Raw genomic sequence first — 18974 nt, forward strand, 5'->3', positions numbered from 1 at the left:
TATTCTTTATCTGCCTCCTCCACTAAAGGAACTGCAGTCTTCTACAAAATACACCTAGGCACTTAATATGTATTTGCTGAATGAAAAATAAAGATAGGTATCCAACTACTGTGCATCCCGAGTCTTGTCCACTCATCGCAGAGCTCCTTGCCTTCTATTTCCAACACCTCCTACAGCACTCTATATTTTTTCTTAGTTCAGAGTTGTGAATATCCATCTCAGAGCAAGTCAAGTAATGATGAGGAAATCTAAAACCTTGAAACAAGAAAAACTAATAAGAGAATTGGGGGAAGAGAAGAACTCATTGGGGCCAGATGGCTAGGCTAACCAAAGCAGACTCAAGTGGGATGGAAATAGGAATAGCAGAAAAATAGTTTCAGAACGGTAGATTTGGCTGCTATCAGGTAAAAATGTAAAGTGAGAAGGGTTACTTTGCATGGTTATGAGTTAGTTCCTTAAGGAAGGAGAAATTCGATCAGAAGCTGTATGTATGTATGTATAGGGTCTGTATGAACACCCTATAGGTTAAATAAGCATAGATAAGTTTCCTTCTGTATTTCTGTGAGTAGAAATCTGGAGTATTATATTCCACAAGTACAACGAAATCTTCTAAAAATTAAATACACACTCTTTTAAAATATTTTGTAATTAAACAAAAACTGACAAACTTCCACCAATATTGTACAATCTCAAATTCAAAATAGCTCCAAGATAACCATGAATACCACACATTTATAATAGCAGTTACTTCTGAATTTCATTCTTTTATAATTTGATATCACCATATACAACATATTTATAAAATTAAAAGTTTCTTTGAATTTAGATACTAATTGGTTAATTTAAGATAGAAGAGGGAGATGGGGCTAGAAAGTGATGGAAGGCAAATAGAGAGTATAATCTTTAGCCTGAGGGGAAATGTAGTTTATCTCTGGGGTGACAGCAGAGGCCAAAAGACTTACCTAACTACCTCCTTACCTACCTCCTATTCATCAAATGTGTTGCTCCCCCTTTGCTCACACAGCTCTTTCGTAAAAACATTCTTGCAGAGATTATTGGGATTGTTGCCCTCCCTTCTAAAGGTTTTCCTTAAGATGCCTTCTTTTGCTCCCAGTTAACACTGGTATTTTGGGCATAAAAGTTACGTTAATTATCTGTTTAAAGGCTAAAGTTCTATGTTTACATTTAGAGAAATATGCTTGAAGAGAGAGTTAAGAGTCACAAAAATGTCAAGCTGATATAAATAAATGGTATGTGCTTATTGCTCACTTAAATGGATCAATGTTTCAGCTTATACCAATATAATCAGGAAAGGATATAAAACCTTTTGAAGACTTTGAGAAATGAAACCTTAATCAATCTTTATTTTCACAGTGAAAGTCACATTTTTTTTTTAGCCTTTCTTACCACTAACTATTACTACTAAGAGAATTCATATTTATGGACTTTTCTGGATCAATTTAAAATATATTTTTATTATCAAAGATTTAAAATTGGCCAAAAAGGTCTTATGGAAACAATTTAGCATCACCAAATAGTAGATTTCTAAAAATTCAAATTTCTGGTGCTATTATCACCTACACCAGCTTCCTTTCCTACTCTTCCCCTATCATATCCCTTTTCTTTAACTCTTATTTGATGCATCAAACAAATTGTCTTAGTTTACATTGAATTTTTATAATAAACAATTTCAGATGGCATTTTTAAGATCATAATGACTCCATTTGCCTTTTACAGCTTAAAGAGAAACAAAACTTAGAAGAAAAATATGAAAAAAAAATAAGATTACTAAAAAGGTGCTTATAAAACTTTAACACAGGAGAACTATAAGGAAAAATACTACTTCAATTTAGTGGTTCCAGATTGATTAATTATAAATTATTTTAATAGTCAAGGATGTATTGAATAGCAAGAAATCAATTAATGTTCTCTGCTAATATAGATGCAAACTAATGAAGTCAAGAAATTAACATACCAGCTTACGAAAAACTGAGATCAAGTCTAGTAAATGACAAATATATTTTCTAAAATAACAAACCAATGCTTATCAGTATGAGTAATAATTTAACACTTAAAACATTGGAAACTAATTGAAAATTTCAGAAAAAATTCTAGCGTATTGCTGTGGAGTCTTATCTTCCAGAGGAGTAGGGACTCTGGAGAGGCCCTGTTAAAGGTCAGCACGCCTTGCAAACTGGAATCATCGAACTGTCCTCTAATCCAAGGTGCAGTCTTTGAGTTAAGAAATGGTAAGAATAAGCACATAAAGAAAAGGTATCTTTAAAAGACAAGGTATCAAAGAGAAAAACAGGCACATTTATTTATTTTGTGGGGGAGGGGGATGTAGTTGTTTTTTAAAAATACTCTTCTAAAATGACTACTACACACCAGTTCAGGAGAGAATTTATCCAATGAATCTAGAACTAGTAAGAGATACTACAGATACACTGTTATCAGCAGATGGGTGGCAGCTTGTCTCAAAGAACTCCTAGTGTGGTGCCATTGTTCACTCAGTCACACTTTTTCACTGTACAGTGGATGGCAAAATCTGAAGCATTAAACCCATGCCTTAAGAGTCAAATATGGAACTATGGTTTGACCATTACAAGACAGTAACTAGCAGAGATGACAGGAAAACATCAGAGTAATTGACTCTGATGGTGAATTTCAGTCCATCGATCTTGAAGCATTCAGAAGAAACAAGAAAAATTTCAACTGCAGACTAAGATCTGATGCTAAAGGATACACTAAGTATCAAACGAGGAGAAGCAAAATCGAAACATACATCACTATCAATGGGGTTGAAAACCAATGGATTTTACAAGACAGAGGGGCAAAAAAGATGGCCTGGTCAAACAAGGAGCTTTGACTCTGAAAATGAAGATCAGGATTAAATGAATAGCAAAGACAAAAAACAAGCCAGGTTAAGCCAGGAGATATGAAACTCACAGATTGGAGTTTATTCATTTACTCTACATTTATAAGTGCTGTGTGCCAAAGTAAATGCTATAAAAAAATTATATATCTATACATACACACATATGTATATATGTGTGTGCATATATCTATATAAATCTATATAGATATATATGTTAGGCAAAAAAATCTCCATATGGTAAGGGAGATGGATGAGATGGACATAGGTTATTTCCTGTGCTCACCTGAGATATCAGCACGTACTTCACTTTATTCACATCCCTGCTCAAAGGTCACCATCCTATTACTCTGCTGCATTTTTTTCTTAGCACTTATAAGTATCTGACACTATATTATGTATTTGTTTATGTCTCTCTGACCCAATAAAATACAAGTTCAAAGAAAACAGGAATTATCTTTTTTGTGCTCTGATGAATTTCTAGCACTACAACAATGCCTGGCATATAATAATAATTTCAGTAAGTATTTTTTAAAAGAACTAATGATTGCATAGCATTATAAAAACTTCAATAACAGAAGTACGCACATAATATAGAGCTTATGAGGAAAGAGGAACATGATTACTTGTTTGGGTAGGTGAAGGAACAAAGGAAAATTTGGAGAACCCTGCAGTTAATGTAGACGCAGAGAAACCAAACAACAAAAATCTCTGGCTACAGTGACCAACCATAAGAAATAAAATGTTCTTATTTTAAATGCTTATGTTAGCTTAAACACTATAGAGGGTCAGCCCTGTTTGTGACCACCCTATCTTCTTAAAACTTGCACTGCATTGTATGATACAGTCAAGAATTTAGACCCCTACAGCATCGCCAACAAAATCCAAACTTCTTGAATTTCAAGGCTATTTAAAGTGTTCGTAAGCACTCTCTGCAACACGGCTCTTCAGCGTCTACCAGTGCCCCGTTAGGAAGACCTGCCAAACTTCAGGCCAGGCCTGCTTCCACCCCAAGGCCCTTACTCAGCCTCTGAACCTTAACCTGAATATCATTCTCTCTTCCTTTTGCCACAAAACCCATGCCTGTTCTTCAAAGTCTAGCACAAGACTCACTTCCTTCTTTAGTCATTCTCCGAAAGCAAATATGCACATAAACCATTGCTATTTGAACCTGTACTAGATATATAGCCAATATCACATTCTTTCATGTATACTAACTTTTTCTCTCCAGACTATAAAAAACCTCCATTTTACTTCCTACAAGCACCTAGTATAATACTAAAACTCAGGCACTCAGTATACATATAGACATACATTTATATGCAATTGATTAGATGGCTAATTTCTATTTTATGTAACCCAAAAGAATCAATTCCAATTGCTTCCTTACCAGATCAATAAGGCTCTCCTGTATTCTGTTCAGAGTTGTTCTTAGTCTACTACTACTAAGGCCCAGTCCTGTTGATTCCAACTGAAAAAGAAAAAGAAAGGCATGTTAAATCACTCTGGAGATAATCTTCCAAATGTTACAAATTCAAATTAACCCAAGTGAAGTATCTGATGAGTTCTTACTCAGATACTTAGCCTTCAGAGGGTTTCCAAACTGCATTTAAAAATTCCAAAATAGCAAGCAAATCAGTCAAACCTTAGCCTTCCAGGGAAAAAGAACTATTTTTACACGTTCATTTACAGATCACACTAACATCTATCAATCTAACGAATCTATCAGGAATAGTCACCAGAATTTATTTTCTATAAGCTATTATTTGTACTTACAAAACTTAAGATTTTAGATACTTAAAGAAAGTACACCGTGTTGTATTTATGTAGAAGCATAATAATGTAGTGTTGCTAATTTATTTTTCAACACAAACTAGAGACAGACTAAATCCTCATTCAAAATTTAATGAAATTTTTTGTTAGGCTAGGTAAGCATTTCACAGTACAAAATTCTCTTCACTCCAGCACAGCCAAAGCATTTATAAAAATCTTCACCTAAGAACATAAATAAGAAGACTTGACTGCTAAGATATGAAAGGTTGGCTCCTTGTGTGATGATTCAATTGATGAATACAAATTTAATTTAAAGGCAGTAAGATACACACAGACATCTGGCAAAATGTTAAAATATTCTAAATGGGCAATAAATTTAAAACTTTATTAATAGTAAATTATAAAACATATAATCCCACTGATTCATATAAATTATATATATGTGTATATATACACAAGTATACACACACATCATTCCTCATCCCTTCTTACATGAGATACAAAAATGAGAAATTACTTATACAACATATATTGGAAAGCCTCTAGCCCAAATAGTTGTCTGATAGCACTGTGTAGTAAAACTTGAACTAAGTTTATATGGTAATTTTACAATACATTTTATTTTTACTAGGTTTTATAAATTTCATTAATTCAATTTCCTTTTTTCACTAGGTATCATTTACATATAGTCAAATTCTGTCATTTTAAGTATACAGTTTGATGAATTTTGGTAATTGTATAGCCTTATAACTAGCACCACAATCAAGATATAGAAGAGTTCCCTCACTTTTAAAAAGGTCCCCATGCCTCTTGCACTTTATCCCCTCCGCCATCCTTAATCCCTGATCTGCTATGTCGCTGTAGTTTTGCCTTTTCTAAAATTCCATATAAGTGGAATCATACAGTATGTACTCTTTTGTTTGATGTCTTCCTTGTGTTTAGCATGCTTTTGAGATTCATCTATGTTGTAAGTCTAATTAATGAAGTTTATAAAAACCTAGGATTTCATGCTCTTTTCCTGCCTAATAGTTAGTATTCCATAATATGACTCCAGCCCAGTCTTTTTACTTATTCACCAACAAATATTTGGGTTCTAGTTTGGGCTATCTGAATAATGCCAACATGAGTATTCATGTATAGTCTTTGTGTGGACATACATTTTCAGTTCTCCTGGGTAAATACCTACAATAACAATATACATTCTTAAATATCTGGTTCTATAATATATTTTTAACTTAATAAGGCACAGACATATGGTTTTCCAAAGTGTCTATACCATTTTGCCTTTCCACAATGTATGCAAATTCTACCTGCTCCATGTAATGAACTGAATGTTTGTTGTCCCCGTCAAATTCATACGTTCAAACCCTAACACCAAATACAATGCCATTTGGAGGTGGGCCTTTGGAAGGTAATCAGGGTTAGATAGGGCCCCCATGATAGGATTAGCACCCTTTTATAAAAAGAGTCACCAGAGAACTCGCTCTCTCTCCTTCTACAGGAGCACAGAGGAAAGGCCTGTGAAGATACACCTAGAAAGCAGCTGATTTTCTGTCTACTTGTTCTATTAGGTAGTATGTGGTATTAAAATCTATAGCTATGATTATTATCTTTATTCTCTTAAATTCTGTCAATTATTGCTTCATCTACTGTGATGTTGTTACTAGGCACATACACATTTATAATAATTGTCTTATATTTGAATTGACCCTTAAGATCATTACTAATCCCTCTACTGCTAATACATTCTATTTTCAAACTTATTTTATCTAATATTAATATAGCCCCTGTAGCCTCTTTATGCTTACTGTTTGCATGGCATATCTTTACAAACTATTTGCTTTCAACCTTGGTGTGTTTATTAATTGAGTATGGGCTTTGTTTTTAATCCATTTTGACGATTTCTGCCTTTTAATTTGAGTGTTTAGTCCATTAACATTTAATGTGATTACTGGCCGGGTTTACAGCTACCATTATATGTTATCTCTTTTTTGTTCCTTGGTTCCTCCTTTCCTGCCTTTTCTACATATATATATTTAAAATTCTACTTTAATTTTCCTGTTGGCAAAAAGTCAAAAGTTCTTTGTATTATTTTTCATTGTTATTCTATTGATTACAATATGCATTCTTAAAATTTCAGTTCATTTACTCTTACCAATGTACTGCTTTACATAATATACAGAAATCCTGCCATCTTACAGGTTCAAATACCCCTACAAGCCTTGCTACAGTTGTTCTATGTCATACATTTACATTTATTATGAATTCCAGAAAACAATGTTATGATTTTGGTTTGAAACAACTACATAGTTTATAAAGAAATTAACTGGGAAAAGAAAAACAATCTTTTGCATTTTCTCAAGTAGTTTCAACTGCCAATGTTCTTCATTCTTTTTGAGGATCCATGTTTTCACCTAATATTATTTTCCTTCGGTCTGAAAAACTTCCCTCAGACTTTCTTGTATTATGTGCACGTCCGTTGATGACAAATTCTTTTCTTTTTAATCTAAAAATGTCTTAATTACACCTTAATTCTTGCATGGTGTTTCTGCTGGATATAAAATTCTAAATAGGTATTTTTCTTTTCTTTCAGCACCTTAAGGTGTTGTTTAACTCTCTTCTAGCCTCCAGTTTCTCATGAGAAGTCAGCTGTTAATCAGATCATTGGTCTCTTATATATAGTTATTCCTCAGTATCAGTGGGGGATTGATTCCAGGATTCCCTACCGACACCAAAATCTGCAGATGTGCAAATCCCTTATATAAAATGGTATAGTATTTGCAAATAACCTATGCAAATCCTCCTGTATACTTTAAGTCAGCGATTGGCACCAGGGACGGGTGCTCTTATGAGAATCTAATGCCTAACAATCTGAGGTGGAGCTGAGGTGGTGATGCTTACACTGGGGAGCAGCTGCAAATACAGATGAAGCTTCTCTTGCTCACCCACCACTCACCTCCTGCTGTGCGACTCGGTTCCGAAAAGGCCATGGACCAGTACCAGTCTGTGGCTTGGGTGTCGGGGACCATGTTTTAAGTCATCTCTAGAGTACATATAAAATCTAACACAATGTACATGCTATGTAAATAGTTGTTATGCTGTATTGTTTAGGGATTAATGACAAGGAAAAAAATGTCTACATGTTCAGTACAGATACAACCACCACAGGTCTAACTAGATAGTACACATCAGCAACAGCATATTTTATATTTTTTTGGAATATTTTCAACCCATATTAGTTCCATGGATGTAGTACCTGCAGATATGAAGAGATGTAAAAAGTCTAATGCAGTTTTCAAGAGACAGTTTCACCACGAGGTACTCTACTGTGTTTCTGTGCGCTTATTCTGCATGTTGTTTATTTGGCATCTTGTATCTCCAAATTTTTGGCCAATGTTTCTTCAAATAGCTTTTTCTACTTCATTCTATCTCTCCTGTCTCCATCTGGTATTCCAAATACAGATACTTTTGATCATTTGATATAACAACGTGTTCCTAAGGCTTTGATCATTTTTGCTTTCCAATCTTTTTTTTCTCTATATTCTACATCTTAAATAATTTCTATTGGTTCACCTTCAAGTTCACATATTCTTTCCTGTCATGTCCATTTTGCTGTGAAGCACATCCATTCCTTCTTTTTAATGAAAAATTGTATTTTTAAGTTTTAGAATTTCCCTTTGGTTATCACTGTTTCTATTAGAACTTCCTGTTTCTCTGCTGAGACGCTCATGCATTTTGAACATTTTACTTTATCGAAGATAGTTATAACAGTTCATTTAAAATCCTTATCCCTTAGTTCCAACACCCTGAAGCCGGACTAGATTGTCTTTTTACTAAAGGATGTATTCTACTTTTTTGGTTCTGTGTATGTTGTGCAAAGTTGAACTGCATAATCAATTCGATTCTGGAGATTCTGGATTCTGTTGACTCTGAGGTGGTGATTCTGTTCTTTTTCTCCAGTGAGTACTGTTTCTTTTATTTTGAGTATGTAATTTCTTGGCTGGGCTTGAACTACAAACTATCTCTTGTGCAGTAACTTCAGTCTCTGTTTCTAACTTTTTTCTCTGGCTGTAATCATTCTGTTCCACATAAACATAGTTCACAGGTTAGTCAGAGATGGAAGTAGAAAGAATTTGGGGACCTCCTCTCTGGATCTCTCCCCTCTGAACTTCCCCCTACTCTTCTCAGTATTCCCAGTTTCCTGGCTTTACTTTTCTAGTTCCCCAGTCCATGAAGATTGCAGGTTTTCCTATGCTTGCTTCTACTTGTGTGCCATGTGGACTGCATTTAGTCTTGGGTTAAGGGCCAAAGAGATGGAATTTGTTTTTATAGCTTCCCTTTTCCCAACCTTCGCACTAGCATGAACTCCCCAATAGAGTCTTTAAGCTCTTGTTCATACTCTAATATCTTCAGATAGTGGTCTTTTGTATAGCATCCAGGTTTTACAGTCATTTTCTGCAGGAAGTATCATCCAGGAAGGTCTTGGTCCATCATACCCAGAAGCCAAAGTTATTCATTCTTAAAAGTTTAGATATCGAATCATAGACTCTCTACAAAGAAAGTTTCATTAAACAAATAGTAACTTTAAATGAGGCTCACAAACTCTTGTCCAGTAAAATCCCTTGTAAGATTTACTTGGATAAGAAATAATTAGGACATCAGTCCACATGTCCTAAGAATCTACTATGTGCTTAATACCGTTACGGTAAGCTACAGAACAGTCTTCACTACAGAATATGAACAGGAAGAACCAAGGAAAACCTAACTCAAGAGGTGAACAATGGAAGGCTGGGGACAAGGCAAGATAAAGCAATCCTACGAATTACATTATAATAGAATCAAATGCAGTAGATATGCAACTGAACATGATGGAGTAAGTTACAATCAGTTCAGTGTAGAGTGCAAACTCCTAAAGGAATTAGCAGGAAGAGGAGGAATCCCTTAGCCTAATGCATACACTGTGTCTCCCCAGCCAATGACCTTCTAGAACTCCTGGGAAACAGGTACTTATTCTTCCATGAACAGCATCTATCTAAATTCAATCATATGAGTGTCTTTCTTCTAGGAAAGAAACAGGAGCAACCATGTGCCCTATTCTTACCATTCTACTCATTACCTGATTCCCCCTCCATTCCCACTTGTCTTAAGATTCAACAGCTAACAAGGCAATATGGAGTATTTATTTATTTATTTAACTATGGAAACATCTAGGATTTCTAATAGGCCTGAAAAACTTCTTAGGAAATTAAAAGCTACCTCTTCAATCTTATATGCTTGCATATACTTATTTATGCCATTTATTTAAATTGTCTTGTTCCAAAGGGATTTAAAGTAGTAATCAAAAATACAAACTTGAAAAGTTAAAAAAAAGCTTTAAATGCATATAAAAATTAAGCAAAACAAAATAATAGGTAGAAAGTAAAATGGAGGGTTTATGCCAATTTGTACAGAAAATCCCTTTTTATAGAGATGCAAAGTCTTTGTTTTGCCTTAAATAGTGTTTCCTTCAGTTTTGCAGAATCAAAAATAGTAGAGTCTGAACTATAAGTTGCTCTATTTGAAGATGTGCATGTTTTCGATGTTCAATACATTGAATACATTCAATATTCAATACATGGTAACTAAAAGCTAGTATTACTAAGCATAACCTAATAATAGGAAAAGTAAGTGTAAGTAAGAGGCAAAGTAAATGCTACATTGACTCATATATTCTCACTCATATGTAATTTCTGTATTGGTTGATATAACACAAATTGCTTCTAAAATGACATACAGGTAGACACTCAGGCTAAGGTCAGTAGGACAGTAACCTTATATCTTACAGCTAATTGTTTGAGTATAATAGCTTTTACTGAGTCCTACACTGAAAACACTTTAGTATAAAATACCACATTAATATGTTCTTTAAAATATAATAGATTTTAAATAAAATATGAAGTGTATTTTACAATAAGCACCTATCTACACTCACTAACTTTCTCAGGTTCTAGGGAACTCTACTATAAAAAAAAAATCTGTGTCAGTTCCTCAAAGTTTCCAAAGGACCCCATTTTAACACATCTAATCAAGAATGTGGTCCAGAACTGTTCTATCCAATATGATTGTCACTAGTCACATGTGGCTATTTACATTTAAAGATAAATTAGGTAAAATTAAATTCAATAAAAAATTCAGTTTCTCAGTCACTGTAGTCATATTTCAAGTACTCAACAGCCACATTTGTCTAGTAGCTACTATGCTAGGTGGTGCTAATACAAAACATTCCATTATCGCAAAGTTTCCCTTGCACAGTTCTTGTCTAGAGGCAAAGCCCAGGAGATACAGTAAGGCTCATCTAGAAGCCTGGGAGAGTCTGACAATTAGCCAAAACTCTAGAATGTCTTTCTTTTTTAGTATTTATTTACTGCATTTCCAAATTCAGAATAATGAGTTAGTATTTTATAGTAACATAAATTCTGCAGCAACACTTTGTCTTTGATTATATTACTATTCTTTCTAAGGAACATTCCAGAGAATTAAGAACATGAGAAATTCAGATCCCATATTAAAAGATCGTGTCTTTGTTATATTTGGAATTACAGCAAAGATATGAACATGTATATGATAAATGTAATTATCCACTAAAATTCACATTTTTAAAAAGTATAAAACATAGTACACGAAAAGTTAGTATAATGATATACGCATAGGACCAAGCAGTATGCTCTTATACAGAAAACTGTCAAATATCTAGGTGAACCACATAATAATTCTCAAGTATCAAGTCAGTTACTTGCCTAATATCACGTTGTCTTCCTTAGGAGTAGAAAAAGATAAACTCGGTAAGAGCTTTGGAAACAAGGAGGAGCAAGAAACATTAATTCTGTGGCAGGCAGATGGTTCAGTTCAAAGATTTTTAATTATTTTAATAAATATTTGCTATTATCTTCTGAATGTAGTAGTGCCTGCTAAGGTTGTTAGCCAATATTTAAAATGTCTCATTTATTGTGTAGTAATTACACACTGGGCCAGATTTAAACAAAGCAACCTGCACATTTTTCGTTGCCAAAATATGTCAAGGTTAGAAACAGATGCTGTGCGTTCTCTGCCAAAAATGTGAATAGCATACAATATGTTTATCATATCAAAGCTTAAAATTAACATATAAATAAGGCAATTAGGTAGACAGCTGATATCAATAATTTTGTTGGATTTTTTTTATGGATATTTTCAAAATAATGTTATTTATGTATTTTATACAGAGAGAATGAATTGAACTTTACACTTAAAAAATAGATTTTAAAAGAAACAGACTTCCCCCACAAAGGTTGACTTACTGAATCATTCCGACCAAAAAAGGTATATATTGCATACAAGTAATAATCAAATAGCTGAGACATGAAATGGATAACATCAAAGGCAATTGGCTTAAGAATGTTCATCATCTGCATATATTTACCTGAAAAGAAAAAAAATTAAAAATTAAGTAGAACAAAATTAAATTATGTTAGTTTATAATTATAAAGTAACAATAAAAATACCAAAATATGTTTTTAAAATGAAATATTACATTCCTCAGTCATACTAGTCATATTTTAAGTGCTCAATAGTCATTTGTGGCTAGTGGCTACTGTATTGGATAGCACAGATACAGAACGGTTATATCATCTTGGAAAGCACTACTGGAGAGCACCGATATAAATAATACCTACAAATGTAGATTTTTTTAAATATCATTATTTTTACTGTTTGTCAAATATTCACGGAACTCCTATAGTGTTCTACAGATGACACTGTACACACAACGCAGTTCCTCATTTCTTGGAGATTGCATTTAAAGTAATTTCTTCAAAAATATTTAGGTGTAATAAAACAGAAGACAATGTACTTAAGAAAGCCATTTTTTTTTAATAAGTGTATACACACACGCAACAAAAGTAAAAAATCTAGAAGAAAAAGGACACATGAAAGGCATTTCCCATTCTCTAATCCTACCCCTGTGAAATCTTCTATCAGAGGCCAAGAACATTTCTTTATCACTACATCACTCAAGAGCTCGATACTCTCAAAATGCCAAGAACATATCTTCCTCATTCCTTCCTTTGGGAGATGCCAATATTCCATTTTCTTCCCTCTAAACATATAATATAGTTACAGAAAAAAAATAAAAACCAAAATTTCTACACTTATAAACTTTAATGTATTTGAAGAGTGCATGGGAGACGGGCTGAATCAAATAACAAGTCCCTAATTGTGTTTCTTTTTTATAGGAAATAGGGAAAAAAACATATCTATAATAAATGCTCTTATACAGAAGGTATTAAAACAGGCCATTTGCTTAATTTCTAAATGAGCAAATAATTTAGGTGCTGGCTCTACTTTATGTAACTGCTATAAATTTTAATTGGTACTACTGAAGACACCATGACTCAAGAGAAAACACATTAATGGCAGTAGAAAAAAAATGACAAATATACTCAAATGAAAATATCTACTATTAAAACCATGTCTTTATTTCCTAAGGACTCAGTACATCTGTCTTAATTTATATGAGAGATGATTCTAAATGGCAGTCAGATGGTCAGGAAGAGAAACATACACCCACACACATCAAGAAGTAAAAACCAGTCAAATCAGATTTTATTCTTCTATTTACAAGTCTTTTGTTTCAGCACCATCTTTTGTAATTATTTCACACAATCAGACATTCTTTTTTTAACTCACAATTGAAAATTATTTGAAAAATACGTTCCTAGAACATTCTGGATCACTATGCAGATATTTTATCAACTACAAACATACAGTTATTTAAACTGTGACTATTTACACATGAAATAATGAGACACTGTGAAAAAAATGGAAAAATATTGTTACATTACTTTAACCTGTAAAAGAAAAAAAAGAAAGAATGCAAATGTCTGGGTTGCTACATATCCAGAATACAAAGCTCCTTTCCATTCCTAATAAGATTAAGAGCACTGTTCATATAATGAACCTTAACAAAGGAGATAAAAATAAATTATTAGTAGGTAAAAACTATTTTAAAGTGCATTCAGAAGGAAAAAAAAATTAGATGTTCCCCACCACTCTAAATAAAAAACTTTAAACATAATTATATTCATTCATTCAATATATTCCACAAAAACGTTTAGGTTTACTAAGTACTTGACCTTGTGTTAAGACACAAGGAATTACGCAGAGTCTCTGTTCTCACACCTGAAATGATCATACATGGAAGGCAGCCATTGATAAGCAGGCTGCCAGTATATTCAAATGTACTCTCTTTTTCCAGTTCAAGAGAAAAGAGTAGGCCTTTGGAGGCCTAAAGAGGCTTACATACCTCTCAGATTACTGAATTAAAAGAGAATTTTACAATGAATTAAGCCTATATCCATGAAGAGAAGAAAGTGAGGAGGTAAAGGTGGGTAGGTATAATCACCAGAAAAAGAAATCTCAAAAACCTGCTAGACCAGGGGTTGGCAAACCTTTCCTTTAAAAACCAAAGAATACATAGTTTAGACTTTGCACACCATACTATTCAGGTAACTACTCAGCTCTGCTGGTCTCTGTTTCAACTACTCAACTCTGCCTCTGTAGCACAAAAGCAGCAACAGGCTATACGTGACAAAGGAGCTGGCTGTATTCCAATAAAACTTTATTTACAAAAACAGGCAGCCAGACTGATTTGGCCTGTAAGATATAGTTTCCCAACCCCTGTACTAGATGACAGACAGTAAATGAGAGCAGGATGATAGAAAAATGCAAAGGCATCAATAAACTATATAAGGACCACAAGGAAGGTGGAAGATATTAAATAGGATGGCGACTGCTCAGAATCAGAAGGTACAGCCACAGAGGAGTGAGAAATGGGGCTGAAAAAGGATAGATTAACTGAAGGTCCACATATGGGAAAAACTCTACTAGTCCACATGCCTCCCTCTACCACTATCCCTTGCCAACAGTTAGAATATAGGCTGCCAGAATTTTCCCACAGACAAAAAAAGAAAGTAAAAACTCTTAGGACTCCTTCCTAAAAGAATTAATCAAATTGAACAACAACAAAAATTTGAGCAAACTTAAGAAATAATAAATTACAAAAGCTAAGGCTTCTAGTTTGAATGCTGTCTAATTCTGAGAATTTAAAGATATATCCCCATAAAGTAAAGGGTGCCAGTAAATCCACCCAGCCTTGCCCTACTCTATATACAAAATTTGCAGGCAGGTTTCCTACTGAGGAAAAAGAGCCAGCTCGAACACAGTTCTAACTATTCAGCAGGGAAACCCACACCAGCTACACAAGACTATTTTAGACATGAAGATAATAAAAAAATCACCAATGCATAAGGAAAAGTCAGAGAATAAAAGTAAAAAGTTAATCCCAGAGAAAACAGAATAATTCAAGCTAAAGAATATATAATAATTATGTAAAACTCTATGACAGGAGAATATGGAGGAAAAGACAGAATATAGAAAGGCTCTTAAAGATTAAAAATACAATTTTTAAAGTAAAAAATATTTTAAAAAAGGGGAAAAGGAAGTTTTTAACTCGTACAGCAAAAAGAAATATTAGAGAAAATATGAGACATAAAGGGGTCAAACACTTGAGTAATGGGAAAGCAAAAAAAAAAAAAAAAAAAAAACAAACCAAAAACCAAAAACCAAAAACAAAATGGGGAGGTAGAAATCATCAACAACAACAAAAAAAGCAGTATCAGTCACAGCTGAGAAACACGTGAACCTTCAGACTGAAAGGGTCGCAGACTACTCAACACAAAATGAAAAAGAATTCACACTCATGGGGAGGAGACATACAGAGGAACCTGCAAAGAAACCAACCAGCAGCAGCATGGACAAGGACCACAATCAAGAGGAATAACTGTGGGCCTACCTTACCCACAATATCAGCAGGGAGCACAGACTGTGATTACCACATAAAAAGTGGCACAGGAGAATTCAATCAGTGAGCCACAACTGTGCAGAGGAAGGAACACAAGGGTAAAAAGAAGGCACTGTAAGTGTGTGTGCGTGGAGGGGGGCTGTGATTTAATTCCACTGTGAATTATAACGAGAGAAGGAAAAAGTGTTTCTCTAATATTCACGATTTTAAAAATTAAGGTTTGGTCAGTCCAATGTATCTTGGGCAACTACAAAAGCAGAACGCACTTGGCTGGGGGCTTTACATGCTCTGAAGGATGACCCAGCTCTTTTCATCTGACAATATGACGGAGCAAGAGCAAGAACTGACTCCGAATTGGAAGGATATTCGTTATTCCTACTACAGTGCACTAAGTTGAAAGATCATTAATGAATATGAATAGCACAAATAAGGCAACTGGACATGCTATAAATGAGGCATGACGGTAAGGAAGGGAAAGTTAGTTCCGCTCAAGCAATTCAGAAAAATCTATAGAACAATGAAGTAAAGAGTAAAAAATTAACAAATTAGACCAGAGTAAAAAAATTAAATCCCTACCTACCAATTTTATTCTGTTGTTTGAATCTTATTTCTTAGCCTCCCAAATCTCCAAAATCATTTTCTTGTAACATGTACTGAGGGATGACACTTCTTAGATCATCCTCTCAAAGTATCATGTAGTAAATACAGCTATCAACTCAGAAGGTATTTTAAAACTGCTTAAAAATAAAAATTCAGTCTACATCCATGCTACCCTAAACAAGCCTGATCCCGCCTGATCTCAAAAGCTAAGCAGGGTCGGGCCTGGTTAGTACTTGGATGGGAGACCACCTAGGAAGGCCAGGTGCTATAGGCATAAAAAAAATAAGGGATTGTAAACGGACAAGGTCCTTGCAATCTGTGAGGTCGACCAAAGGTTGCCTCACCAAAAAAAAATTTAAAAAATAAATATATAAATTCATATAACTGCTTTTAGAAAAACAAATATTAGAATATAACCTAATGATAAATTTTTTCTTAAATATCACATATGAAAGCTTCTTAAAAAATAGCTTTTAATTTAATCATGAGACAAGGTTTTAAAGTTTTGAAACAAACAAAAAATGTACTGCGATATATTATAATCTTACACTATACAAGATTGGACTTATGATTTCACTGACACTATAACTTGACCTTAGTATTTGAAATAAGTATTTAGAAAACAACTGATATGATTACTTGCATTTGTCAAAAACAAAACAAACTACCATTTGAATTGACTGTTATACAATCAAAAATGCTTCTGTTATTTAAATACAGATTGTTTACATTTCAATTAGAACAATACAGGAATAATAGTTCTCAAAGTTTGGTCCTCGGATCAGCAGCATTAACAGCACCTAGAAACTTGATAAAGATGCACATTCTCAGGTTACATCCCAGACCTACTGAATTAGATATTCTGGGGTGGAGTCCAACAATCTGTGTTTCAACAAGTCCTCCAGGTGATTCTGATGCATGCTAAATTTAAGAATCACTGGCTTAGATCATCATAAGACCAATAAAAATTAGCCTGCCTGACAGGCTTTTATCCGTTGGTTTTCAAAGCCTCCTCTTAACTTCCTAATTTTTCTCCTGCCTCTCTACCATTCATTCATGACCTCCTTTGCTGGTTTCTCTTGCTGTCTGTCCCTCCAATGCATCCACATGTCCTTGCAATGTATTTAATGGATGTGGATACATATGGATTCTCTATGAACTCAAATGGTTAAGATCATTTGCCGAGATAAAATTATCCATTACCAGGGTTTAACTCATTTTACAGCAAAGGCTCCAATGACCTGACCATGTTTATTTTCCTGATTTCCAAATCTATCTATCCAAATTCATATAGGCTATTTGTATTTAAATGTCTGACAGGTACCTCCATATGTCCAAAACCAAAGCTATCATCAACTCCTCAAACTTGGTCTTCCTCTCATCTTTCCTATTTTAGCTGTGGCATTATAAACGGCCAGTCACACAAATCTAAAATTTAAGAATGACCTCTCATAATGAATTCACCAATCCTGTCCATTGTATTTCCAAAATCTCTCAAATCTGTCTTCGCCTTTCTATTACAGTGACCAAGGCTTTAAGCAGACTCAAGTCTTCCATGTCTTGCCTGGGAGACTTCAACAAGCTCTCATTTAGGCTTTGATCTCCCTCAGCTTCTCCTTTACCTCGCGTTATCCATTATTCATACTGTGGCCAGGGTAATTTTTTTTTAAGGTTTCTTTTTTATTTTTTTAAATAATTTTAATTAGTTTAAGTATACAGTATATTGGTTAGACATCTATATTGTTCATAAAACGATTCCTCCAATTGCTCCCTCCCTCCCCTGGTCCTCCAAAAAGCCATCATATTAATGCTAACTGCATTCGGCCAGGGTAATCTTTTTTTAAAAAAAAATCTCCTTGTGTTTCTCCCCTGTTTAAAACCCGTAACAAGTTCATGTCCAGAGGACATTATATAAGGCCCTGTGAAATCCAGCTCTTGCCCGCCTTTCTTGGCACATTTCCCCTGCTTCTTCCTCCTATCTCCCATCATGTTTCTCCTATGCAGCAAACTGAACTGCTGTCTTCTTTCTCTGAATACATCATGCCTTGCACATGTTGTTCTTTGCACTCTGGCTAGAATGTCTTTACCAAGGCTATAGAATCTATTCATCTTTCAAAGTCAGCTATAGTGTGACCCATCTAGTGAGTCTGCCCTTTTATTTGCTACCCAATAAAGAAAGTTGACCGTTCTTTCTACCTTTTTTCTGCTTATTTATGCTTACAATACTACAATGTAAAGATTTTTCTTTTGTATGTTATTTCCCATATTGGACTCCTTAACTACACAGACTATGCCTTCCTTACACACGACTATATTTCCAACAGGTAGCAGAGTGCCTGGAACGAAGTAGGAACAAAAAAAGAAAGCTGTAGGAGACGGGGTAAAGGGGGTCAAATATGTGGTGACAGAAAGAAATCTAACTATGGGAGGTGAACACTGTAAATATATATATGCCTTACTGTTAAAGTGTATAGATGAAATATTGGATTTCATTAATCAATGTCACCATAAAAAAAAAATTTTAAAAAAAGTTATAGGATTGAAAACGAATGAATACAATACACATGGCAGAAAAAGACTAATTTCCTTAATGCAGAAATTAAAACACATAATTTCCTTATAAAAGATGGGCCGTGAATATGAGTGAGTAGTTTACAAACAAAAATATCTTTCAGAGCAGCGGTCCCCAACCTTTTTGGCACCAGAGACTGGTGCTCCTATGAGAATCTAATGTCTGATGATCTGAGGTGGAGCTGAGGCAGTGATGCTAGCACTGGGGAGCCGCTGCACATATAGATGAAGCTTTACTCACTCACCCACTGCTCACATCCTGCAGAGTGGCCCTGTTCC

General features: G+C 34.3%; 1 protein-coding gene and 1 pseudogene across 1 annotated transcript in view; one reads left to right on the forward strand and one right to left on the reverse strand.

Moving 5' to 3' along the window:
- VPS50 (VPS50, EARP/GARPII complex subunit) overlaps positions 1-18974 on the reverse strand; it is a 122851-nt gene that overhangs the window by 13484 nt on the left and 90393 nt on the right. The window contains 2 exon segments of the mRNA XM_011363613.2: positions 4266-4346; positions 11965-12086. Of these exon segments, the coding sequence (XP_011361915.1) occupies positions 4266-4346; positions 11965-12086 (203 nt within the window).
- On the forward strand, positions 16280-16398 carry LOC111742939 (annotated as a pseudogene).

The sequence above is a fragment of the Pteropus vampyrus genome, unplaced genomic scaffold (assembly GCF_000151845.1).
Source record: "Pteropus vampyrus isolate Shadow unplaced genomic scaffold, Pvam_2.0 Scaffold4, whole genome shotgun sequence".
Classification (NCBI taxonomy): Eukaryota; Metazoa; Chordata; class Mammalia; order Chiroptera; family Pteropodidae; genus Pteropus; species Pteropus vampyrus.